A 26811-nucleotide genomic window follows, 5' to 3' on the forward strand; every position below is an offset into this window, starting at 1 on the left:
AAGGAATATTATCTAGCTTAAAAATACTAAGATCTAGGTCCCCTTATCCTGGGCAAATTCTTTAAGCAATACAGCTGGGCACAGCAGTCTGTGCTTCAGAGGCAGTCTTCAGTGATGAAAACATTTAGAGTAGCCATAATGTCTCTTCAGAGGAGGGTTGAAAGCCCCTGTGTCCTGAAATGGTATTCTGTACAAGAGGGAAAATTACCCTTTCAGAGTAAGGACACTCAAAAGACTGAGGCAGGAATTCAGCATTTCATTGGGAAATCCCAATTTTTTTTCATTCTTGAATTTTGCAAACATCAGGACACTTGTAAACCAGTATCTCAGTGGAACTGCTGCCTTTTTTTTTCCTTCACCAAAACAAAAACCCAAAACCAAACCAAACCAAAAAACAGAACAAAAAAAAGAGATACATTTGGACATCTGAGTGTGTTGAATTAGGTCTTATTCCTGAGGCATAAAATCTGTTTCAGGATTTGTCGTGCAGTCCATAAAGGTCTGTGATTGACATGGCATTCAATGGGCTTAGCTCCAGCATTTTCACAAGGTAGAGAAGTTGTAGGGGTTTTCTCAAGACAAGAGATCTGCATTATTCAATCAATTCTTGTCATGTTTTCTTTCAGAAAAGCCTGTTCTTCAGAGCAGACACTCTTTAGATGGCTCTAAATTGATGGAAAAAGTGGAAACTTCACAACCACTTTGGATTACATTAGCACTGCAAAAGCAAAAGGGATTTCGTGAGCAGCAAGCTACGAGGGAAGAGAGAAGACAAGCCAGAGAGGCAAAGCAAGCTGAAAAACTGGCTAAAGAAAATGTAAGCAATCTTTAGAAACCTGCCCATTAGAAAAACTGACACCATAATTATAACTGTTAGCTAATTTCATTATGTGGGAGTATGTATTTTTTTAATGTTTGGTTTGTAAGACTTCATAAAAGCTAAAATGACAGCAAGTAAAAAGTATTCTGAAAGTCTGGAGTTCCCTCTTGCAAAACTCAGACCTCCGGGAGAAAATACTGTGCGACAGTTTGGCAATTTTAGTGTAAACTCTGATGATATCAGGTGGTAGTTAATGACAGTCATAAGCACAACTACTGTGCAGGTGATGGAACAGAAAAATTGTGTGCAACGTGGTTCTTTCAGAGCTTAAATAAGTGAGATGTTAACCTTTAATGCTTGGGGAATAACAGCTGAAATATGCAGTTATAGGTGAATATTAGTAAGTCTGAATTTATTTTTATTGTAGCATATACTATTTGGGTAAAACACATATGAACAGAAGAAATGAACAATCATTATTGTCATGATCATGTCCACATGCCTAAAGCAGGCACTGAATTCAATCACTTCTTTCCTGTTCTCCAAATAGCTATTTATTCTCCATGGCTTTCTATTAGTAAGGAAAGCACTTCTACTTACAGCACCAAAGCGATGCTGCACAAACAGGGATGTTGTACATAGATATCACAGACGGTAAAAAGGGATATTATGTGGATAACTAAATATATTTTGGTGTTTGTTATGAGACCCAAATTTCTGATGGATATATGCCTAACCGGAGCCATAGACAACTGATGGAAGAAAACAGCAGTGGGTGTGAAGTTGCCCACAGATGCACACTACGTGTCAGTGCTGTATTTAACAGGGAGGGCTGGCTCAAACTTGTCAGTATTTTGACTGAAATGACAACGTGACAAATTTAACTTTGTGGTGGGTTTTTTACAGTCTTTAATAAGTGTTGGGTTTAGAAGTATCAGTGTTGTGATCCCTTGCCAAAAATGAAGGTTAAGGAAAGGACAGGTGATGAATGAAAGCATCAAGTGTGTCATCTCTAATTTGTAGCCATTACATGACAGACTGTTTCTCATTTAGCAGTTTCCCTTCTCTGTTCTAGGCTGCTGTAAGTAATCAGTCAGATAATAAAAGTAACAGCAGCAAAACAAGCACACTGCAGAAATCTACAGCTCAAGAAGGAGAGAAGAAAATGGAGACAGCTGTGTCAAGACTAGAAAGAAGGGAGCATCTAAAAAAGTCGAACACCCTTCCAACATCTGTGACAGGTACGGTTGAGAGATTCAGATTCACTCTAGGAATAATGCACTTCAGAAATGGTATTGCATGTTTTTGAGAAAGTGAATGAGAGTCTTTTTCCCCCCCTCATATACTACTGCTAGAATTACAAATGCATTGCACAGAATAACACACCTTATTCCCATCTCATGTGCTGCCCCTTATGATGGAAATACCTAATTTTAACAGATTTTTACCAGGCTCCCTAGGTTATTAAGGTTGCACTGCTGCAATTCCTTAGAATTGCCCCAGTTCAAGTTAGCAAAATTGGGCTATCTCCCCAAGCCATATCCACAGTATTTTTGGAACATGACTAATGCACATTAGAGGGATCTGATTTACTGTAAATTGCAATTGCAGTACTGTTTTGCCTTTAGGTTGGGGGTTAGCACAGAGGGGGAATGATATTTAACTTCTACAAAGTGCATTTGTGCAGGAAATGAAACATGTTATGTCACACCTCCCAGTTTGTCAAGGAGAAATATTCACCCCCCAATATTGGAAATAAGCATTCTCATTTGAAAAATGTTTAAAAAATAATAACTTCAGTTGACGGTAGTCTGTTACTTTGAATTTAGGACTTCTCCCTCCCAGTCAAATATTTGGTATGGGAGGTTGGAACCAGAACCTACTGCTTTATCTGTCACTTCAGTTAAGCCGAAACTATTCCATATTCAAAAGGCAGGCAAATTAAAATAAATACTTCCCCAAAGGGCATAACATTTGGGGTGGTATAAGGTGATTGTTGAAATACAGACTTGCCTGTATTTCTCTAGCTAACAGTAGTCATTGGGAAAAGGTTTTTGAGTGGATAGGTGTTGAAGAAACCTTTTAAAAAGTTGCACAAGTAAATAGCATTTCTGAAAGTAAATACAAGTATCAGCTGCATCTGTTCAGTACCACTCTATGCCAAGGACTATGAAATGCAACTATTGAAAGCAATGAGGTGACTCAACTGATTTGTTAAAGGCTAGACCAGTGCTACTCCTGCATTACAGACTGTCTGAAGCTGAACTTCCCGCTCCCCCCCACGCCCAACCATGCCTATATTCAGTTGCTTCAACAGCTGGATCTTCACACTGCAGCTGCACACCAGAGCAGACATCTCTGAGAACTTCACTTGGAACACCTTGGGTTGGACTAGATGACCTTTAAAGATCCTTTCCAACCCAAACCATTCTAAGATCTTACATAAACTGCCCAAAACTTTCATGCTTTACAGCATGCCTGTCAAACTCTAAAGGGGCTCTATGGCAACCCTACCCCCAAAGACTCAGCACAGTGTTGTTATGCTGTACATGGTAAATTCTAGCAGAAATCAAACCTCATCACAATAGATGATGCCAAATTAGATCAAAGGGCCAAAACCCAATTATCCAAAGTCATTCTGTCTGCACTAGAGTGACAGTTCACGAGGAAATTGAGGAGGAATTACCAAATTCGAATTACCTAAAGTGAAAGCATAGAACTCTATTGGCCCTTACAAAATAGTGACTGGATTTCCCTGTGATTACTGACGACATTTGGAGCCAGGCAGCCATTAGCAACTACACATATATACAGGTATTTGTGGGTAATAAGACTGATTTGGGCTTCCCACAGTTAGAAGAGCGTTTAAGACAAGACCAGCCTAGGACATGTTTAAAATGGAAATCTGCTGAGTCCTCCTCTAAGGACATTAAAAACCACCAAACTTGCACTTGCGTCTTGTGCAACAGGAACTGATGAGTGTGTGACCTTTAAAATAGCACAAATTACCACAGCATTTGAAATAATTAGCTTTTCAAAGTGTCCATCTACAGAAATTGCTGCTGCTACTGTTCATTTACTTACAGATAAAAATATGATTAAAGAAGCACTAAAAAGAAAAATAGAACAGTTCTTGGCATCCATGCAATTTTAAAGCTTTTACACACATTCAAAACCTGAAAATGAAATGCAACTAAAAGCAATTGGGAATCTGAACATTTAACAAGAAAAGAATTTTGGCTCCTAAAATAGAAAACATGCCAGTGGGGGGGGGGGGGGGGAATGAGTGAGGAGTTGTTTTGTAACTAAGATTTTGAGAGTTACTCCATATGTTTCAGATAGAACTCATTTCTACTCAGGTTGCCGTCAAGGGCATTCACTGTCTCAGAATTTATTTTCCCATTTGACTTCCACAATACTTCCATAGTTCTGCTTTGTCAAGTTGCTTCTTAGAAATCATTTGTTTATTAAACACATTTTCTTATGGAAACTGCTGTTTGTCTTCAAGATGCTACTTTGAAGAAAATGTGGCAAACAGCTAGTGATGAAAACAGGTTTCTTCCTTTTCAAGGACAGTCTCTTGGGCAGGGTTAACTGAGGCAGGAAGCTATAGGACCACCTTCTTCTCTGAAGAGGGAATCTAAATACTAGTGAATACATTTGGTTTACATGTGTGCAGCAGCTGCATTAGCAAAGAGAAAAAAAACCCCTAGCTTTATTTCCCATTGTTTTCTGTGGGGCAGATGTAATTAAAATAGTTTATTTAAAGAGAAAGACTGGCAAACTGGAAATGTTTTCTCTGGATCTCACGGAGACTGGAAATTTCGTCCCTATTTTTGTGAGTTAGATCACGTGGAGTCACCTCTGAAAAAGGAAACTCAGCTCCTCCTAATTTGATTATTTTGCAAATGCAGTAAGATTTAACTGAAAGTGTTGGCAATAAATATCTAGTGTTAGATCAGAATATCTTCATATAAAAGTGTAATCTCTAGAGTCCTGCAACAAAGCACAGGATTCAACTAATGTTGGGGTTTTTTTTCCCTCTCCCTATCCCATAAAAAAAGTGGAAATTTCAGATTCTGTTCCATCAACCCCAGTGACAAAGGAGGTGGCCAAGAGATTCTCTACGCCTGATGCTAACCCAGTGTCAACAGAACCAGCCTGGCTCGCGTTAGCCAAGAGGAAAGCAAAAGCCTGGAGTGACTGTCCACAGATCATAAAGTAAACTGTAAAGTTACATCTCCATTGCTGACTATAAATTGCTTTATTTATTCTGCTTTTTACACATGACAAAACTGAAAATGCATGTATAGGAAGGACTGAAAACGGAACTGATTACCATTTTGCTCTAGCTCACTGTAAAGTCTACTCAAGTCATATATTCCATTGCTTTGACAAATAGCTAAAGGAGGTCATGGCAAACATCTCACAGCCAGACTCTCTCAAAAACTTAAGAGTGCTCAGATACTGGATGTAAATTTTAGCAGGTATCATAAGGGCCAGAAGAGAATAAGGGTTCAGAAGCTTCTTAAATTCTGTTGGTATTCGGTTCTGGAATTCTAGATCTCTATGTCTGAGATCTCAGAAATTTTTTCAGAACTTCATTGTTGAAATTGAAGCAAGATGCATGTTTCCTTCTCTTAAGTCATAATTTATTTAAACATATTGAACTGTATGAACTGCCAGTTCTGCCTGCTATTTGAAAGCTTTTTCCCTAAGGAAGAGCTTCAGGATACACCATTCCACATGCAAATGATAAGTAGATAGATGGTACCATCCAAATGCTGAGGTAATTTCTTTCATCATAGGATTAATACACTACATCTATATACCCTCACTTCTAGGAAGAAAACAATTAATCCTACTTAAAAAGCCACCATTTTTTAAACAAATATTATTAAGTCAGGGATTCACTGTTTCTTCTAGCCATCTAAGTGCATCACTGTTTGTGCTTGGCCATATTTATGCTGCATAGAGACAGTGACTGTGGATTACAACTTTAAAGCAGTTGACTGGACTTAAACTGGAATTAAACCTGTGTGAATGCAGCTGTAGAATTTGTCTCAGTAAGTTCCCACAGGAGTAGGACTGGCAGAACTGAAGTTAACTGAGAACTGAAAGCTAAGTCAGTGAGAGTTTTAGGAGTTTTAACTCTGCATTCTTCCCGATTTTACTCCACATGTAATTTCAGGTAGTTCAGATAACTTCCTGTACTTTGACCAGTATAGCCAGAACACTTCAGAAAGAAGTTTACTTACCCATCTCAGGTATCTGCTGTGGCAATTGAACACTTTATTACTTCGCATAACTAAAACAGAAATGTCCAACCCCTCCCTCTTACAAAAAAAGGATAAAGTCCATAAACGTAATAAAAACGTCACTATCCTCCACATCCCACAGAAATCACTAGGTCTGCATTTTAAAATGTCACCCTATTAAATAAATCAACTGAGTTTGTTTTACAAGCAAGACTTTAAAAAAATTTCAAAGTCTCCTTCTTACAACCACAAGGCTCAAAGGAACCTTTAAGCCTACAACATCATAAAGGGAGACATTTTCATGAAAAGAAATTACATCATTCTAGAATGATACAACATATGCTTCATGGAAGTGTTTTAGCCAAACTGCTGTAAGCAGCATGAGAAACAGCATTTTAAACTACACAGGAAACAGAATGAAAGTTGTTGCATACCCTGTTCCCAGAACCAAAAGGAGTTTCAGCAAAAGTCATTGTCAAGTACAGCCTTTCCCATCAAACAGAAAACAGGGGCTCAGTATCATGGTTACAGTAGCACAAACAAAATGGATGTTAGATTGAGTACATGTGCAGCAGCAAGATGGGCTTTCTTGTCTTAAGCCATTAGTTTTGCTCAGTTTCATATTTAAGACCAGAATCTCTAAAGTAACTTTTTTTACCATGAATATAAGTAATTAATATGTTTTAAGCAGAAATAAGACAATGCTGCTTGGGAAAAACCCCCAACTTAATGCCTTCAATATCTGAAGATAGAATTGGCCCTGTAATTACTTTCAATCTGCTAGCAGCAGGAATTAGTGCATCTTACAGTCAAATTTACATTTTTTCCAAGTTTGTTTGCCTGAAGTATGGATCTGTAATAACTAAACTGCCTGAAATCCATCTTTACAATTATTTCTTGGGAGGGGGAGCCAGGTAGAAAAACAGAGAAGGTGAAGTAAATCAGGATGAAAGACACTGGTATTTTGAAAAGCATACCAAAATTAGGTGCTATTGTGCATGACATAAGGATGCAATTTTCCAATTCAATCCATTTATAGCACATAGAATAGAACTTTCATTAAGGATATGGTCCTAAGCTAAAGCTTCAAAGCAGAGTTTTTTTTCAACCATAAAGGTATCTAGTGTAACAATGGAAACTGTATTATGTACAGTACTTGATGGAAACATTTCTAAAGTGTACACGTTCAACAGTGACATTTCATGTTAAATTAACAAAGATTTGCACTAAATACCAATGAAGTGAAGTGTTACTTTGCTTTAGCTTTGTTGCAGCCATTTCTGATAAAGTACTGGAAATCTGTAAAAATAAATCTAAAACATTACTACCCAGTTTAAAACAGCAAAAATGTTTTAAGAACTGAATAAACCACTATGTAGTATATTGTCTCAATTTTTTGTAACTTATACAAACACAAAATACCATTTCTTTTGACAAGGTTATATATGATTAACCTATATGTTCATATAGTAATGTATAAAAACAACAACATGTATAATTGTGGGGTATTTGTTGTGTACTTTTTTAATTTTTTCAAATGTTTTAAAGTGCAATTGTTTATTATACTGTCATTTTAATTCTTATTAAACTATAACCTGGTCAAAATTATCTAATCATTGATATATGTCCTCTGTGTCTCATTTTGCTAAACATGTAGTTCAGGTTTGCCTTACAAATAGAATTTTCACAGTGCTACAAATGTACTATGTACTCCATAGGATTCAAAGCAGATGGTTCATGAGAGAAAGTAAGATAAGAGTTTCTACTATATTTGTTTTACAAGACTCTTAGTCAGGGAATGCTCTCAGTGAAGTGTACTTTTGCCACTGCAAGTACTTGATTTGCATTACTAAGACCCCTGGTACTTACTTCTAAGGTGCTAAAGAACACAAAACCCAATTTACACAACCTTTTATTAATAGTTCTTGTGAAGACAATGTAAACAGCATTCCTTCAAGTATCTTAAAAAATTATTTGACAGTGGTTGATTTGAGCAGTGCACACTTCATCTTGGAACTCATACCATACCTGTCATTGAAATTTAATAAATATTTATAGTGTTATTTCCACTTTAGAATACAAGAGGCAACTCCTACTGACTTCAATGGAGTCTAAGTATATGCTAGATTGAATTAAGCCTTGGAGGGCCTAAGTCCGTGAAAGATGAATATTCTGTTTGTACAAACTATAGTAAACAGTTTGCTTCTTCCTGGTATATGAAATTCAGGCTATGTCTCCAGAAATCATGTTAAAAGTTCGATTCGAAAAAGGACTTGGGTTAGCTTGCCTTGGCACAGAAATCTTGACAGACACACAAACATTAGTGTGATGCAAGGAAGAGCCAGGCACAGGTGAAGATGGACTCAGAGGAAGCAAAACACTCTTTCCTCAGAGGCAAGCCCACGATCCAAGCTGTGGAATATGGCACCTTACACACTTTGTCCCCTCTCTGGCAAGGTGCTGAGCAGCCATCCTCCCTCCATCACTACAGCCAACTGTGGACACTGCCTCATGCAAAATCCTGCCTGCAGCAAAATAGGCAGAGGGGTAGAGAGCACCTGTGAGCTCCTAGTTCACAAATGTAAACAATAAACATAAAGCAGCCTAACAGCTGTTATTTTTTCCTGTTATATACAGATCTAGACAATAAACATAATCATTTCTACAGCCAACAACAAGCTTTGCTCCCCATACTACAGGTGAAGAGAAAACCTCTCCTGGAAGCTTATATACTCCTTCTGCTGTTCCGCTCTTGGCATTCAGGATCCACACTTTGCCATCTGTAGATACTGCAGCCAAGAGAATTTTGTTATTTAAGTCATCACTTTGGAAAATGAATGGTGTTCCATATACACTTGAAGTGGCTTCAAATTTCCACAGTAAATTACCCTCCATGTTACAGCAGTAGATAAAGCAGTCGTGAGAGCCAAAAAATATTTCTTGCTTAGTTAAACTTGAGAGGCACGGGGATGAAAACACTGGCCCATTAGTGGAAAACTGCCAAACCTACAGAAAGAACATAACCACTCATTATGAAAGGTTTTTCACATTATCAGTTTTACAGCAACTATAATTTTTTAATAGGCTCGTTGTTGATAGGAGAGCATTTCATTTCAAATGTACTCGATTTTGTGTACTAGTGAGGGCTGGTAAATCCTCATCAAATTGTAAGTTAGGTTTTACACAGAGAGTAAGCAATAAAAGTCTCATAAAATAGATGTGGAAGAGGGAAGAGTTACTACCTTCTGTGAGGCCCATATAAAGGTGGCCAGTTTGGGAAAAGAATATTCTTGGGCTGTTGTACAATTATCAATGAACATCAAGAATCCCGTTAATATGCCATTCTTTGGCAGAAAGGCAGATATTCCTTTTGTAATACAGATTTCCTCTGCTTATGCTAACAATGCACAGATCCCTCCTCAAGGGAGTATCGGTTCTGCAACACTGCTGCAAGCAGCGAGCAGGGCATGGGCTAACATGTATTTTATAATCAGAAAAGGCTTAGGAATTGCCATGTATACTGCATCTCAGGCCAACAAACAGCATCAGTTGTTTTAACACCAAATACAAACTACATTTATCTCCAAAGAACTGAAAAAATACTCTCATTTAATTCAATGTGAAGGCTGACACATATTTTACCGGAATTATGATTTGGCAGTTTTTTGATAAATGCATAAACATTCTAAGAATGCATAAACATTCTAAACCATCTTACAGAAGAGATAGCTTAAACCTGTTTGAAAAACTCCAAATGAAACCATGTCATTTGCTGGCACTACACTTGACAATTTACTTTGGGTATAAGGTCTGAACTAGAAATCCTCTTACCGCATCAGGTAACTTGAGTCTGTGATTTTGCCATGAACTGCATGGACTACCCTAGGCAAACAGTTTTTCTACTTTCTCCTCTCTCTAACAACAGACATTTCTATTTGGTTCACAAAAAGGTATATGTCAATCATTAAGCCACAGAAAACAGTCATAATAAAGTATCTTATTCAGGGTTTTGTGACAGACATAAAAAACCCGAAACACTTTCTTTCACCTTTTCTCCAGAATGAGTGTAACAATATAAGTTTCCATCCACACACCCAACACAGACGTAGTTCTCATTGCAGTGAGGAGAGGAGAAGAGTGGTTTTCCAAGGCTGCTTTTCCAAATCTTACTCCCCGTCACCTGTAAGTGGCAGCACGGAATACCTGATGCTTAACACAACTATAAGAAATAGCACAAAACAACCCTTCCATCACTGCCTCACCCAGCCATTATATAGTGTGGAAAAAAACCCCAAACCCCCAAACCAAAACAACAACAAAACCCACAGAAAACAAAAATGTAATCAAAAAGTAGCTTTCTCCCATCCAGAATGCATACCAGAAGCAAAAGTACTCTTCAAATCTTATTCCAACAACTGTATAGTGTTTTACACAGGATAGTCAATACCCATTTTTCACCCTTTCTTCCTCCCCCTAGGCAAAGTAATAATGATAATTACTAGTGTATTAATAGTGTAGCAGTAGTTCTAATAAATGCCAGATTCAGCTTTTTATTTCATTCCCAGCACCTCAGTATGTGACAAGGACCAATGAAGTAGAGATACCTTGGAATCAAGTTATATTGTTACTCTAGGACATGTGGCAATTCACTATGACTGTCACAATGCATTCCTAGTGTGTCCTGCACGTTCCCCAGGAATTAGGATTATTAATAAAAATAGGAATGTGCAGACTCACTTGTAGGTGGGTTTCTCAACTACCTGTTACTCTGGATTACAGAATAAAAAAATATCTTTTCTTAAGCACAGCCCACTCTAGCTGCAAAACCACACACACTGGTTTCCTAATGGTAGATTGGCTATTACTGAGGACATTTGTAGTGGGTGGAAGGTAAAGGTGATTAGGATTGATGCTCTGTGCTGTTGAGTACAAAAACATTAATAGCTTCTTCAAGTCCCCGTTCCTTTTATCAAGCAGGACCTGCTGTAAGCCAACAACGCCTCAGAAAACAATGAAACTGCTCCACATCTATCAAGAATGCCATTTCCCCAGTGCAAAGAACAGAACTGCACTCTGAGATTAAAAGGACAGCTCTTAAATATGGGGAGGGAAACAGTAGGAGGAATGAAGGGGCTTCTTTCTCCATTCTGTTCTGATTTCTGTATGTTTTTTTCCAATCCTACTGTCAAAGGAGGAGCGGGCAGGAAATAAATCTACAGACTTGCTCTCGCTCACTGGTTTTACTGATATGGGACTGACAAGAAACTGATTGCAACTTTACCTACAGTCAGCATGTGAATTTAAGCAAGTCACTTCAGTTCTCCCTATCACCAGATAGATTTCTGAAGTACGAGCACTATTATGGTAACCTTGCATATAATTATAATGCCCCCACATAGAAAATATTTAATGGTAACATATGATCATCTTCCCTTTCATCAGAATAGTGATCTTAACTTCAGAAATACATTTGGTTTCATTTAAACTTGAGATCAGGATGAAAGGCACATAAGCAAAGGTACATACTGGGTTAACAGCCAAGAACAGTCCTCCTAGTGTAGCAACATAGAGGTGATGTGGAAAAGAACTTAGACAAGGAGATGAAAACACAGCTCCACCTTCGCAATGTAACTTCCATATACACACCCTTTTCTGTAAATAATAAACAATATTTCAATTGGAGTTAGAGCTCATCATGTTTACAAAGCCCTTTGAATGTCAAACATTATCAAATACTGTGTTTACTCAGCAAATACTAGTTAAGAAGTGAAGACAATCTACATGCTATAACAGCAACATGTGCCATTGGCCTTCTCTTCCAACAAATAAACTAAATTCAGCTAATCAAAAGGCAGTATCTGCCCCTTTTATTTTTCATCTCCCTCCATCTTCTCATTTATAATGTAAGATTCTTTCCCCACCAGAAAATCACAGTTCTATTTCTAGCTAGGCACCCTATTCTTAAACACCCATGGAGAATTTAGTAACTAAGAAAATTTGGTTTCAACCAGGACTAATAAGACAAGAACCACAACTGAGAACACCACTGAAACTATTTACTGCCACATAATCCTAACCTTACTTACAGCAGGCCTAACTTTCAGAAGTGTGATTGTGGACTCCTAAGAATACTAACACCAGTGGAACTTCCTCTGGTGTACTACAAACAGAGTCTAAACTGGATATTTATTGTTCTATATGTAAAAGTTAGTCAGTCTTCTTACATAAATATCCAAAGCATACACATGTTGGTCATGTGATCCAACGTAGACCAGTCCACTGGCAGGGTCTACAACTGCAGAGCTTTTCACAGTGTCTCCTGTGACAAAAGTCCAGTGTATTTCTCCATCACTGCTTTGAAGCACATACACTAAGCCATCATAACAACCTATGTGGAATAAAACACAACAGGGGAAAAAAGAATAATGATTATTTGCATTTATGGTGTGATTTATGCTGTTAGTTGCATCACTGCTGGAAAGAAATAAGATTATTCATAAGGTAGAGTTTCAAAATATTTTCCAAAGCTCCTCCGGTGTTTTTAGCTCAAAGGTTTTGCTGATACATTCAAAGATGATTGTTCTGTGTGTTTTTTCTAGGTTACATTTAGAATATACTTATTTCACTGTCTTTCTATCAAATTTCTCAGTAACAATATTAGAAGACATAGCAAGTTGCTGAAAAGGGAGAATACAAATTTTTTAAATTACCTCTTTGTCTAGTTTTTGTTTCTGAGAACAAAGATGTTAAAAGAATAAAGTCTGTAAGTTTTCTAATGAAAACCAAACTGTCATCATAGAAACTCCTTCATGTTAATGAAATATTCAACTTTATTATCAAGAGTAAATAGCAATTAAAATACAAACAAAAAGATGGCAACATTAGACTTGCATTAAAAATCCTCACAACTTGGACATCTGTGCTAATCAGTGATTTAGATGTATTAGCTAAAAAGATGACACTAAGATGAACAATGGCAACTCCACTGACAATGGATACAACAAAACCAAAAAATTATCCCAACATATTCTTCACATTTCCAAAAAGAAGAGTCAAATGAGATAATTAAACTGTGAAAAATAGTATGAAGTACCATGTACTGATTTCCAACAATCCATTTTCAAAGACATTTTAAGATTGTATCACCTTTCCATACTTTAAAAAAAACCCCAAAACCCACCAGTTTAAATGCCACACCTTAATCTACCACTAAAAAAGAAACTGTAGCCATTGATTATTCCTTATTAATAAGCTGGGATATAATAAACCGCAAGAGTATATGTTAGATAAGCTCCATCACTCGTTATCATGAAACTTAAATTACTTCTTCCTTCTGTTTCTATTTTACAATAAATGAGTTCTGAGGCAGATATGGAAGTTGATGGATGGGGGACAACCAGAGATAAGAAATATGATTCTCTATCATTCATCTTGTATTTAGAAGAAAAAAGAATTTAAAATGAAGGGTGAAACAAAAGACGTACCAACAACAATGAAATTTCCACACTTGGATACACAGGCAGAAGATTCAATACGATCTCCAAGGGTCTTCTCCCATTTTATTTCTCCCAAATCCAGATCAATTGCCTGCATTGCATGGGAGTGAGAGCCAACATATACACATGCAGATACTTTTTCTTTAGCTGGTATTATAACCAGTGGTGATGCATCAACGCATTTTCTTGTGTTTGACTTCCACCTCACGCACAATGCCAACTCTGTCACTGGCAAATGACAACATTCGGCGTGGATTTGCTGAACAGAGGAACAGTCATTTTTATTTGCCTTGTTTTCAACTGTTAAAATTCTATTCTCCAGTTCAGACCCTTGCACATGGCTTTTCATTACACTTGGAGTCTTGGAATGCAGAAAGCATGGCTGCTGTAGTGGTTCCACTCCTACCTGTACTGTATTTTTGGGCTGCATAGAAGACTTGGTGAAATTCATAGGGAAAAAATGATTTCCTCTGTTCAGTGCAATAAATGGCATTAATCCTGAAGCAATCTCAAGACCTCTTTCAGATGTCAGTTTAATATATTTTCCATGGAATTCCTCTCCACCGCTCCCTCTTAATTTTCTTTTCACAACATTGCCAGGATTCATTAACTGTTCTTCATCTGGAAACACCATTTTAAGAATATGTCTGTAAACCTCTTCAACTGAGTGGCTGAGAATAACTTCAAGGAGTCCAGGCACAGCTTTGCCTACTAACATCTCAATTTCATCATAAAATCGTAGCGCCTTTAGGGAGTCTCCACCACTGTACAGAAATACTGCATCTTTAGAAATTCCAGTGGAATCACCTGGAAGACCGAGGACAGACTAGAGAAAAAAAGGAGAGAGATACCACAGGTGTTATACCATGTCACACATATAAAACCTCAAGCGGGGTAGAATCCACCTGAACAACAAGAAGTCCTGCTAAAAATCAACAACTGAGAAAATTCACTGCTCTACAAAAAATCATTGAAACATGTTAGTGCCAACAGAGGGACTGATATATCAAGAATTAGGAGGAACAAGGAAACAGGGAGATACTAGTTCTGTCCTACAAAATGTCTTGCTCAATTCCAATCCTGCAGCCTAAGGAATTAAAGGGAATTGTGATATATATTGATTGGCCATTTTCAATACCATTTATTAAGGACAGCTTTGCAGATAAAACATAGATGCCTTTTAATAAAATCAGTTTAGGTGTTTTATTAATAAAACTTATATAAACTGTTCTTTTTTACTTCTGAATTATTTAAGCCATCTACTTACCGACCTACTTTTGAAGTTATAAGCACTTCAGTTCATGAAAGATTTTGCATTTGGCATTGTTACTAAACAAACAGCAATAACTGTGTCGCCTCTCACTGCACTCCCTGCTTATTAAGCCTGGGTGCAAAGTCCAAATCCTTTGGTTTTGGAAGCCACCTTCTGTTGTCCATAATGGGTCTAGGTCATATCCAATCCCTTGGGTTATCATTTCATAGTCATCAATGCAAAAGTTACTGGCACAGACAAATAAATTTACTACATTTACTCGCTTAAGTCCTAAGCCACAGCTAATCCCACTTTCAGGTGAAACTTTTAAGTCCACCTTGGAAAAACAAAGTAATACTGTTTGGCATCATATTTCAATACCTTGGAAAACAAGTCTCTAGCACAGAAATTTAGAAACAATACGAACAGGCAGTCCAAGAGACAGCTGTGCAACTGTGCCATCTATTTAAAAAAAGGAATCTTCAGTTTATAATTACCTTGAGAAATAGGGAACTCTACTAACACAGCAGCTATTTTTTTAGAAAGTTCCCATGTCCCAGTTCCTTGTTTTCTTTAGTGATACCTTCTTTTGGCATGAGAAGCAGCATTCAAAAAGCTACTAACAGATTATGTTCTTTCTATGCTAATTGCTTATACCTCATAGCCTTTGGTTTTATCTGATAGAGAAATATAAATGACTCCCTCTCGGCCACTGCAGAGCAACTATATTTAAGTATTAACTGAACAGAAAAGAGCTGTACTGCTTAAATCTATAGGCAGCTAGAATGTTCTGGTTGCATTAGTCATACTTCTTAAAACTGTTTAATTCCTGAGACATGTATAATGATCCACTTGCAAAGATAAAAAGGCAGCTCAAAATACTACCTTCCATAAATACTGCAATCTTTCCCACAATTCCTCTGCGTCACTCAGCTTACTGTCACGCCTTCTGGAGTTTAGATGGTTCTGGTAAATCTTGTTCAGTTCAGATGTATCAACTTTGCCTTTGTAGAAAATAAAGGACAATTTTTTTTCATTGCTCTTTTACTAGTAACACTTTCAAAACTTGCAGTTTCAAAACTAGTCACTATATTCTTGTATGTACTTTCTTACTCATGCTCTACTGTATCTGCATTTTTTTACACAGTTGATCAACTACATGAAACCCAGTAAGGGTTTTGAAAATTTACCCTCCCACATAATACCACCTTCAAGGCCTGTTTTTTCCTCAGCTGAAGTAAGGGTTCTGTTGCAGATTGCAACAGGAACAACTGAGGAAAGAAATCTGCAGTGTTAAAACTAAATTGATTTTTCCACTACTCTTTGACTCTCAAATGAAACATCACGAAGAAAACATAATACATGGCCATTATTTCCTACTAGGCATTAGTTATCTAATGTACATGTTCTAAAAGCATGAATCAGATACTGCATTTTGGTCAGCAAGAAAAAATAATTTTAAAAAGCAATAGATACCACTAAAACAAGTGGCAAGGGTACTTAAATGGCTTCATTTACCATGTGATGTTAAAGGCAAAGCTTTAATCACTACAATCTCATCAGGGACTGCATAAGCTGGTAGATGCTTCTGGAGTTCTTTAAGTGCTTCTCTTTCTTCAAAATCATCTTCGGGTAAAACAAACAGGATAAGTTTTTCCTGTTGATACCAGGTAACGGCACAAGCCTCTACCTGACAAAGAGCTTCAGCAGCCTGTAATTAAAAAATATTAGTCTAGCTTTGAAATGCAAATCTTCATCAATAGAGTAAAAGATGGAAAAAACAATGATTAAAGTGCATGCTTTTAAAAACTGTATTTTTCTCACATTCCTACATAACATCCTATGAAATATCCTCTCTTGTAGCTGAAGCTTGTACTTCACATAAAAATGAACTCAGAGATATATGTATTATTTGCCAAAATGCCATGAATGAGATACAATCCAGGAGTCTGACACTCAATCTTGTAGAACAATCACTATACTCAGTACTTTTCAGATGTTTATACAGTTCTCAATTCTCCTGGAAGAAACCATACAATAAAACAGATTCCCAAGAACTCAGAAAAAACTCCTCCCTAAATTACGTGACTGGATTTTTTATAATACACCCCCAAATTCCTTTAGACTCCTAAAAGTCATCTGAAAACAAGCAAATACCCATTTCTGATGATAACAATGTGTTCCTTATACCTGCCTTTTTGTAGTGGCATAGTCTACTCTGTTGATGTGAGCACTTACCTGCTGCAGACATTCAATATTAAAACGTTTGCCGTGACGTTTAATCTGATTGTCTTTTCGACCCAAGAAGAACAACTTTGCATTCTTCACTCTAACATAATCCCCTGTTTCTCTCATGGTACCCAGTGGCACAGTTACTTCATCATCAAGAAAGCAGATTCGTTCTTCGCCACCTACACAAAAAAAAATTGTGGTCATATATATTTAATGGCTATCCGTAAATGAAAATCATAAAGAGTGTTTTATCAACTTTTCTTAAACTTTATCGAGCATTATAAGAAATATTGAAAGATTATTATCAATGTCCAAACTTCTGCAATGTACAATTCTGGCTATGCAGTTAATTCAGTTAATACACAGAAATTACTTCAGCTGAGAATGTCAAAATGAAAGAAGGGAGAAAGAAGTCAATATAATGAAGGCACAGTCTGCAGATAAAATGATGGTAATTTCCTGTTCATCATTCCAACAACCTAAAATACCATCAGAAGGTTCCTGGCCCAATCAGAACTTAAAATGCTATATTAATCTGTATATCACAGGCAAATATCAAGTAAAATAATCAATATATTATTAAAACTCAGACAATTAAGAACAGTATCTTAGAAGAATTAGAAATATAAAACAACCTATAAATATTTGTCCCTCGCCTTCAAGAACTGCAGATCCATTGGCATCTCTGACCTCAAGTTTTGTTCCAAGGAGCAGTGATCCCAAAGGTATAGGAAAATCCATTCTAAATATATTAGAGAGAAAAATTGGAAGTCTTTCCCTTCTGAACACAAAACAACTGTCCCAGAAACCAGGTAACCTGTAGTTTTTTAAAGGACTGGTATTAGATCAAAAGTAGATGCCTGGGACTTCTTTCTACAAATGCTTCTTCTTTAAAAATGTATCAATTTCTTAAAAATTAAAAACCTTATCAGTGTTCACGGGTGTCATTAATATATACCAGAAAAAACCCACAGAATGATAGAAAATAAGGCCTGAATGGACCCTGAAATACCCTGAGATAACCCCAAGCATTTCAGTTAACTTTTAAGTCTCCCCAATTAAAACATCCATCAAGTCAACCAATTTAAACATGTGCAACTGCTTTCTAACTCGTTTTTCCCTAATTTGAGCTCTTACTCTATTTTAGTAAGTACAGTTAAGAGAAGTTCAGAAAAAGATTTAGAAAACGTTCATTTCAGAAAAGACTGAAATACAAGAAACTATAATTTCAATGTCGTGTATCTATTTATAGACTTCTCTTGAACTACTGACCAACTCCTTCCTTTCCCTTCATTCTCCAGCCTCTTCAAGCAGTTGCAGGACCTCATTTATTGAATATAGAAGCTATTTCTGAGTGGGAGTATAGAATCACGTATTTTCCTCAGTAAAGCAAAACCTAAAACTTAAAGCAATTAAAAATAACGTTGGCATGGATTCCAGTTCAATTTCTATTTTAAAGTATTACACTTCATGTTTGAACTCAGAGAAAATTAGTTTTACATGAGAATTTAATAATACTTCATGACAATCCACCATTTTTAGTCTTCAAGGGTTTAAGCATCAGGTTAATATATCACATCATTTGTGCAAACCATCCCATTTTGTAGGACACATTTAACTCAAATTGCATGTATAATTATTATGCCATGGAGTAATTACACATTTCAGAGAGCAAACGAAACACTGAGATAACTGGAAGTACCTTTCATGACTCTATAAAATAATATGGGAAAAAAAAGGCCAAACAAAGGAACAAGTCAGAAACTGAGTGAAAAATGACAGAGTGATAAATGATGAAAAGGAAGTCCTTCTTGAAGCTTAAGTAAAATTACTGTGAAACCCTGGGTGAGCCACCGTGGACACATTTCTGTCATCGACACTACTACAATAGGGGGGAGGAGTGGCTGTACTGGTTCATGAGACAATGGATTAGTCTATTTCTACATAAAACCCAAATGTAACAACTTCTACCAGTGTAAACACTCATGAGGACTCAGTAGTCCTGGTAACAGGAGACTGAGGTTCTATTTCTGGTGATTTTCATCATTCACATGCCAAGCCATTGAGAACAGTGAATTTTCCTACCTAAAATCAGCACTAAAAACCTCCTCAGGAATCTTGTAGCAAGTGGCCCAGCTTGACACTTCAGTAATACCATAGAGATTAAAAATACTTGTTTTGTTCTCCTCGTGCTTCCAACTTTTCAAAAGACTCAGTACGGGAAACGCTTCACCACCAAGGGCTAAGACACGAAGTGACGTATTTGCAGACAACACTCTTGATTTAATAATGTGAGCTCCAAACCTCCTGAGAAGTGTTGGTGTCGCCTGAAAGATACATATTTTTAAAAGAAAAGAGAAAGACCTGTTACATTTTGTCATTATATGTGTACCTCTCTTCCTGCTTTATCATATCTACTGCATAGCTGCCTTATGGATGTACTTTAAAACATCTATGTATAATAGATGGCATCAACCATCACACTGGTGTTTTGTGAGATTTTGTTGCTTATGTAAGGCCTTTAATGAGTACTGTCAGCACCAACCTATGTTCTTCTGCATGGCTTCTTTACTCAGATGTGTTACGGATTCCCTTTTGTCTCAGCTATTACCTCAAGTGTATGCACATTAGTTCTTATGTTAATTACCTGGAAACAAAAAGCAACACAGTATTCTCTTCATGTTATTGTTTGAACCTTTTTTCCCTTAATTCCAAAATGTTACAGCAAAAATATAACCTATGCATCTGATTAACCTGAATATAGAACATTTAAAGACCTTACATAACACTAAAAATTCCTAGGATGTCAGTTTCTGGGTTGTCCTTGATTTGTGTAAATAGAACAGTTTACAAGAATTAGAATTTCTCAAAGCTTTCACATCACACTAAAATAAGCACGGGGAAAAGATATGAAACTCAAATCCCCCAAACCCAAATCAGTTTCCTTAAACAACTATTTATATAAAACTATTGGTGACGTAGAGTCCTTTCACTGAAAGGAAAAAACTGTAAGTCGTTTTACCAGACACATTTCACTCTCATTCTTGCCTACTTTTCTAGTAAGAGGACTGGAAAATTAATGGGATGATTTCTTACCAGACTCTTTTTCTCTAGTAATAGATGAAGACCATCTTCTTTCAACTGATAATTTTAATTTTAGTGAGTTACAGCAGCAACAACAACAACAAAAAAACCCAACCAACCAAAAAAGACGGGAAACATTTACACTCTTCCCTCCCTCATAATCACTTTTTAGATTTTTCAAGTCTTCTCAAAAAAGTTAAGGTGGGAGGTAATGCCTTTCTATTATTTAAGAAGCATCATAAAATTACTCATCCATCAGTTAAGCTGTAAGGAGAACATTTTTGTCAATTATTTGGCTAAGAAGCCCTTCCTTCACTGATTAGGGCAGCGATCAAAAAAAAAACCAAACAAACCAAATCAAACTTTTCTTAGAAAGGCATCTCAAAAACCTTCATTCACAAAATTTTGCCCTTCTCTATTACTGCTTAACATGCTTAACAAATGTATCTCTAAAATCTTAAAGCACATACTTAAAAAATCTTGCTAATAGAGAGAAATATCTGAGACTTTTTTTTCTAAAAACAACTGCGCTAAACTGATCATGAAACCTGTATGTCATAGGATAATGTACACCATTTATAGCAATCTTCAAAAATCAAAGTAAGAGCAGAGAATAGCTACAAAAGATTTGTAACTAATGGATTTTTTTCTGCTGTGGAATCTTCAGCCAGCTACTCACTAATCTTAAATTTACACCCTACGATCTCAACTAACACCATTCTTACCAAAAAAACCAGGAAATGGAACAGGGTCTGGAACAAATCCTACAAGGAGCAGCTGAGGGAGCTGGGGGTGTTTAGCCTGGAGAAAAGGAGGGGCTCAGGGGTGACCTTAGTGCTCTCTACAACTGCCTGAAAGGAGGGTGTAGATAGGTGGGGCTCGGTCTCTTCTCCCAGGTAACAACTGACAGGACAAGAGGAACAGGACAGGACTACAGGCACAGGCTAGGCTTATTCAGCCACACTGAATAAGTAATTCAAGTAAATTTTGCAAACTTTAAAACTATTAAAATTGACATCATACAGAAGATGACCTACTTAAGACATAAGAGATGCATGAAGCCTCACCAAGTGACATGAAAACAGTAAGTACTGCTCTGAAATCAATTGTTACCTTGTTCTCGTTATTGTAAAAATGACAAACGGTTTACCACCATATATATAGCACTGGTTTAGTTGTACTTTTAGCATAAAAACTACCATTAAAAGTAGTTTATAACTAAAGGCTCCAAGATCAAGCCCATTAAAAAGTGCTTTAAATGTCTGTAACAGTTTACTCTATTACCAGATTCTTCACAACAAGAAGTGTAATTAACAGAATACTTAATTTAATTCTTAATAAGTAAAGGTTTCTTAAAATAATATTTAGCTCAGTGTTTTCTATCACAAAATGTTTGAGGTTTTGATCAAATGGTAATTTTTTAGACAGCTAGCACTCTACAACAAAAAGGATAGCTATTGCCTTTGAGCAAGAACACTCGTGGCCCTATTAACATCAGCATCTAGGCTGATGAAAAAGCAGTACACCTTAGCAAAAGTGAGAAGCAAGACACTGGAGACACTTAGGTTTTGCCTACCTGCAACACTGTCACATGGTGGTGGTGAAACAGAGCAGCAGAGAGCTCCACAGGCATCATTTTCACAGTGTTTGGTACGACAATAATAGAGGCTCCACTTGTCAGAGCGATGAACAGTTCAACCACAGACGGGTCAAATGTGAGAGGAGAAGCCAGGAATAGCACATCATCCTGTGTGATCTCAAAAATGGATCTAAAATAGGAAAGCTAGGAATTACAAATCTGATGCATGCGGTCAAAAAAGCCTTCCAAACTAGAAGAATGAAAGCATGAAAGAAATGTGCATTAGCAAAGCTCAGATCTTAAGGGCTCCGAGTATGTAGACAGGTAATTTGAGCAAGAGCTCCTGGACTGTAACTGCTGATTTCACTAATGATGTGTTTTATGAAGATACCCGCCATATTACACACCAACAGAGTTCACTGAAAGGCATATTTCAACTAACAGATGCTCATTAAAAAAAAAGGATAAAGAAAAAAAAAAAGGAAAAGAAAAAAAAAGGAAGAAAAAAGATTTTATTTTCCATAATAGATTTGTTTTTATATGAAATGAAACAGAAAGAAACCTGCATAGCCTAAAAAGGAATGAAGACTTAAAAACTACAGAACACAGTAAATATAACTGTGAACAAATGATTCATTTTGTTGTCTATTTCTTTTAAGCCACAAGCCAGACGACGATACAAAACTTAGAGCAACAGCGTACTATTTGAAGCACAGCCCTCAAAAATGAAGGCAAAGCACCATATAATACTGATAGAGAAAAAAAAGTTTTATGATCCTGCTTGGAAATAAAAGCAAAAAACCACAAAGGCAGATAAGGAGGAAGAAGCCTAGCTGTGTCAGCAAAAACCCTACCTACACTCCTCCGAAGTATTAAAAAAAAATCCTTAAAACATCAAATTTGTAAAAGCATTTGAAAGGAAAACTGAAAACCACACTTACTTAAGATGCTGAATATTTGGCACTATACATTTATGAGGCACTCTGACTATTTTGGGGATCCCTGTAGTTCCTGATGTATGCAGGACATATGCTAAAGTGTGTTTCTGGCCAGCATCCATGTATCCTCCTTCTGATGTTTTTACTTTGGTTTGATCTGGGCAAATGGTATATCCTGGCTGTGAGTTATCCACAGCTTTGAAAGGTTCACATTTACTTCTCATATTGTCTGCTTGTGAACTTAAATCAGTGTTGCTTGAGCTCATTTGGAAGAGAGTTAAACCAATATGTTCTATGGCGGAGGAATTGTGGTAAAAACAGCCAGGATGGGACATCCGGAATTTCTGCAAGAGAAAATGAACAACTCAGACAGTGGAAGTCAGGAGGCACTGTTGTTGTTCTACTGTGTGCAATGAAATAGGAAACAGCATTTCATACAAACAAGCTGTGATTTTTTTATACCTCCACTTTTGGAGGACACACATCAGACAGTTACAAGCTCATGTATTTCTATAAATTGAGTGAACACAGACTTCATGAATATGAAATAAACAGTTATCTGAGCAAATTAAAAAAGAAAGAAATATACAAAAGAACGCTGCAGAAGACCAAGGAATCTGAATTATAACTTGTCTACTCCCTTTGCAATGAGTGAGGGTGTAAGATTTGAGAGGAGTTAGACAAAGATAAACCAAAGTATTAAATGCAGGAGCTTATTTTAATTATTGCAGATTTCCAGCTCTCAACCTTGACATATAAAGAAACAAGTCTGGAAAAGTCTTCCGATGTTAGTGACCAACAAGGCTGCCTGAACAACAGTGTAACAGGAAAGATGGCACTTTCTTTTTGAAGAGGGAAGAAGCATTTTGTACTTCTGATTTTAAAGATGTTCTTTTCTGAATAAGAAGGACAACCCTTTGCCATGAAAAAACAAAAGCACTCCATCCAAGCTTATTAAAACAGAATTCAATCTGCATATCTACATGTTTAAACTGCTCTTTAATGCTTCCTGTAGAACCATGAACACTTACATTTGTTTTGTCATTCTCAACAAGAATATATTGAAGATTGCTTTTCTTCATGAAGTAAGTGGATATGGCTGGTGGTGCATCTGGATCAATAGGTGAATAGGCAGCTGGAACTTGAAGGATTCTAGTAAAACACAGATGTTTTAAACAATTAAAAAAAACCATAAGAAAATCCTCCTAGATTTTTCTAGAATTTCTTTTAGACTTTTATAGTTGCCTGAGCTAGAAAATGTAGTCATGACTTTTAAAGATCTTGTTGGTAACCAAGTAGGATGAAAATCAGTGTTGCCTTTTGTTTTTTTACTGCAAGGCAAAAGATTAAAGCTAGATGAAAACATTCAATATTTTTGGCCAAGCAAGTCGGCGACGACAAAAGGTATCACTGACATCAACACTGTCACATTTTAAAACCTGCTACTGACTAGAACAGAAACATAAGCTTTCCATTTACCCACATACAACATGTACGAACGTATTCTAAAAAGTACCAAAGGCCTGCACGCTGAAAACACTTTTCCACGAGTCTAAAGAATGCAGCGTAAGAAAATCTAAGCACTCACTGGGATGTCTTTCCTACACGGCAGGCGGAGGGGCTCCCTGCCCCGCGCTCCCGCTCACTGCCCCCTCTAGCGGCGCTCCCGGATAACCACAAGCGCTGGAATTCGCTACCGCCCCGAAAATCAAAGCGAGTAAGTGGCGACTAAAGTATGAAGGGTCCCCAAAAAACCTCACATTTGCTCTGCTCTTGGGTTCTGTACTGTACGTGTGTCCTGTACTGTACGTGCAATTTATTATACTTCCTCTCTGTGCAAGTGGTTTGCCACTGCAGTAACGCCAAGGTCCTGAATGGAGACATGCGAACAGCAGCATCCTGCACGCTCCTAGAGCCGCTTGTGTCAGTAAGCATGTAATGGGATACAGGACAAATCAGGCTGCAAGGGACCTCAGTACGCTGAGTTCGACCTCCTGCTCAGGCAGAGCCAGCTATGACACCAGACCAGGTTGTCCAGGTCTTTGTCCAGTCAGGTTTTGAACACCTCCAGGGATGGTGCCTGCACAACATTTCAGAGCAACCTGCTCCACTGCTGCACTGGGGCAAAAGCATTTCCTGACCAGTGAGAAAGTTCCTCAGTGCTTGTGGGAGGTTTATGATTACAGTGCTTGCTCACTCCACTGAAATCCTCATACTCCACTGTGGTACCTCTTCTTGTGCCATTGTGTATTTTACATGTGGTGTGACAATAGGAAAATCCCGACACAGTCCATGCCCCAGGAAGCACAACTACTGCTGTATTCATCACCTGAAAAAAATATGCTTGTGATCCTGTGATTGTCTAATACATCATAAATGCCAGAAATACAAAAGATACCTATATAAAAGATCCAAACATTAGAACTCATCAACAGGAGCAGGATTTTAAAAATTGCTGGATTAACATGAGTGTTGTGATCACATGCATTTCAACTTCCTAGCCATTAGTTAATCAATATCGCTTTAGTGTTACACTGCTCATTACTTCTTTCTGCAATATTTGTAATGGAACATTAAATGTATATTCATTTAGCTTAAAACACGGAATTGGCATTCAGAGCATCTCTTTGCCAGCAAGACAACACATTAAAAAAACCTGCACAGTTCTTTTCTCAATAGATGTTTCTGTCAGATCACTTCCAGTTTAAAACAAGCAGAACAAAGATACTAGTCATTAATTTTTCTGTATTCCTATAAACATGCTAAATCACTTTTAATGAAAGCATGCAGTTACAGAGAGTTTACAACTTTAGAACTTAAGATTCAGAAATATTTTAGCAATGTCTTTTCAAAAAATCGTAACATTGCCATCTTTTTCCCTAAACGACGCAAGACCCAGCACCCTGACTGCACTACTATGCTATTACTATATTTTTTGTTGTTATTAAAAATCTAAACAAACTGTAAATTTTGCTTTAACAGAGATGACCCTTAGAAAACCAACAGAGTGCAAGCATTCAAACCATTACCCTAAGATCCAAGACGGCAGGTTTATTCCTGGATAGCAGTAAAGGCCTATTTCACATTTGCCTTGGTGGTCACAGTGCTTCTTAAGGAAAGCTGTCAGTTCTACGGCAAGCTCGACCACCGTGGCGTAGGTGTAGTAGGCTGGAGGTTTCCCAGTGCATTCATCAAACCAAACTGCTGCTCTGTCCGAGTGCAGGCTGGCTGCCCGAGCCACCAGCTCCTGAAGCGTCATCGCGGCTGCATCGCTTCAGTCCCCCTGCAAGAACCAGAGCAGACTGCACGGTCACCTCCTCACTTTCAACACTTCAGTCGGACTATAAAGGCACACAAAACACTACCAGGAAGGAAAAAAAAAGAGATCCATGGCAGAGAACACACAGCTCTATCATACCTTAGACTGCACAAGGTGCAAAGCTGTATTCTTGACTTGTACAGAGGTAGTTTGTTCCTCACCGGTACACTTTTATTTTTAAAGCTGGGCATCACTGAATTAATAACTTCACTAACACAACTTAATTAATAACTCTTTCAATGGAATTGTGAAATACGAATCGTTCCTTCACAAGCAGAAACTCGCAACACGTGAACTTTTAGGGCACTGCTCGTGCTGGTGCCCGCTTCTGCCCCACGAGCCCTCCCGCCAAGCCCCTACCGGTGCCCAGACGGATCCGGGCTATGGCCCCCGCTCGCCTCTTTTAGGTAGATAAACGGGGTAACCCCCGTTTCCACACGGGGCGGGCACGGCCCGGCACTTCCCGGCGCTCCTCGGAATCCCCGCCCGCGGCACGTCCCGGCGCCCTCCTGGCCCCGCCCCAGTCCGGCAGCGGCGGCGCCTCCGATTGGCTGGGCGCGATAATACCGCGCTCTCATTGGCCAGAGGCCGTCGCGCCGTTTGGACATCAACAAGCAGCGCCTGCTCCGCCAGAGGCCTTCGCCATTGCTGCCTGAGGGAAGGAGGGAGAAGAGAGGAATAGCGAGTGCGCCAGAGCCTTCCCCGCTGTCCCCGGCAGGCATGGGAAAGGTGCTAAAACAAATGGAGATGGCTGGGGCGAAGGGCAGGGTTCCCCCGCCACGCTCACAGTTCGCTCCTCTCCGTCCCCGTGTCCCCGTCCCCCCCTCCCGAGG

The 26811-nt window shown here is 37.9% G+C and overlaps 2 protein-coding genes across 9 annotated transcripts in view; one reads left to right on the forward strand and one right to left on the reverse strand.

The window, feature by feature from the left end:
* Positions 1-7686, forward strand: part of CRACD (capping protein inhibiting regulator of actin dynamics) — a 133582-nt gene extending 125896 nt beyond the window's left edge. For all 5 annotated transcript variants that reach the window (XM_048303196.1, XM_048303198.1, XM_048303199.1 and 2 more), the window contains 3 exons: positions 627-817; positions 1896-2061; positions 4885-7686. In XM_048303196.1, coding sequence (XP_048159153.1) covers positions 627-817; positions 1896-2061; positions 4885-5045 — 518 coding nt within the window. In that variant the 3' untranslated portion in view covers positions 5046-7686. The remainder of the gene's footprint in view (positions 1-626; positions 818-1895; positions 2062-4884) is intronic.
* A 288-nt stretch (positions 7687-7974) lies between these two features.
* AASDH (aminoadipate-semialdehyde dehydrogenase) lies at positions 7975-26596 on the reverse strand. Of its 4 annotated transcripts, none has more exons than XM_048303202.1 (15): positions 26377-26596; positions 25689-25942; positions 23691-23811; positions 22663-23003; positions 21719-21911; positions 19144-19385; positions 17694-17800; positions 17065-17237; positions 16345-16537; positions 15712-15830; positions 13563-14400; positions 12303-12466; positions 11605-11730; positions 10127-10258; positions 7975-9084 (listed from the first exon to the last, which is right to left on the reverse strand). In XM_048303202.1, exons 2-15 carry the CDS (start codon positions 25916-25918, stop codon positions 8683-8685), a joined length of 3381 nt encoding a protein of 1126 aa, XP_048159159.1. In that variant the 5' UTR covers positions 25919-25942; positions 26377-26596; the 3' UTR covers positions 7975-8682. The 4 variants fall into 4 exon arrangements, with proteins under 4 accessions (XP_048159159.1, XP_048159158.1, XP_048159161.1 ...); XM_048303201.1 differs by having other exon boundaries at positions 26339-26582; XM_048303204.1 differs by lacking the exon at positions 26377-26596 and adding an exon at positions 26078-26323.
* Between the last annotated feature and the right edge of the window lie 215 nt (positions 26597-26811).

This window comes from Corvus hawaiiensis, chromosome 5, assembly GCF_020740725.1.
Source record: "Corvus hawaiiensis isolate bCorHaw1 chromosome 5, bCorHaw1.pri.cur, whole genome shotgun sequence".
In the NCBI taxonomy this organism is placed as follows: Eukaryota; Metazoa; Chordata; class Aves; order Passeriformes; family Corvidae; genus Corvus; species Corvus hawaiiensis.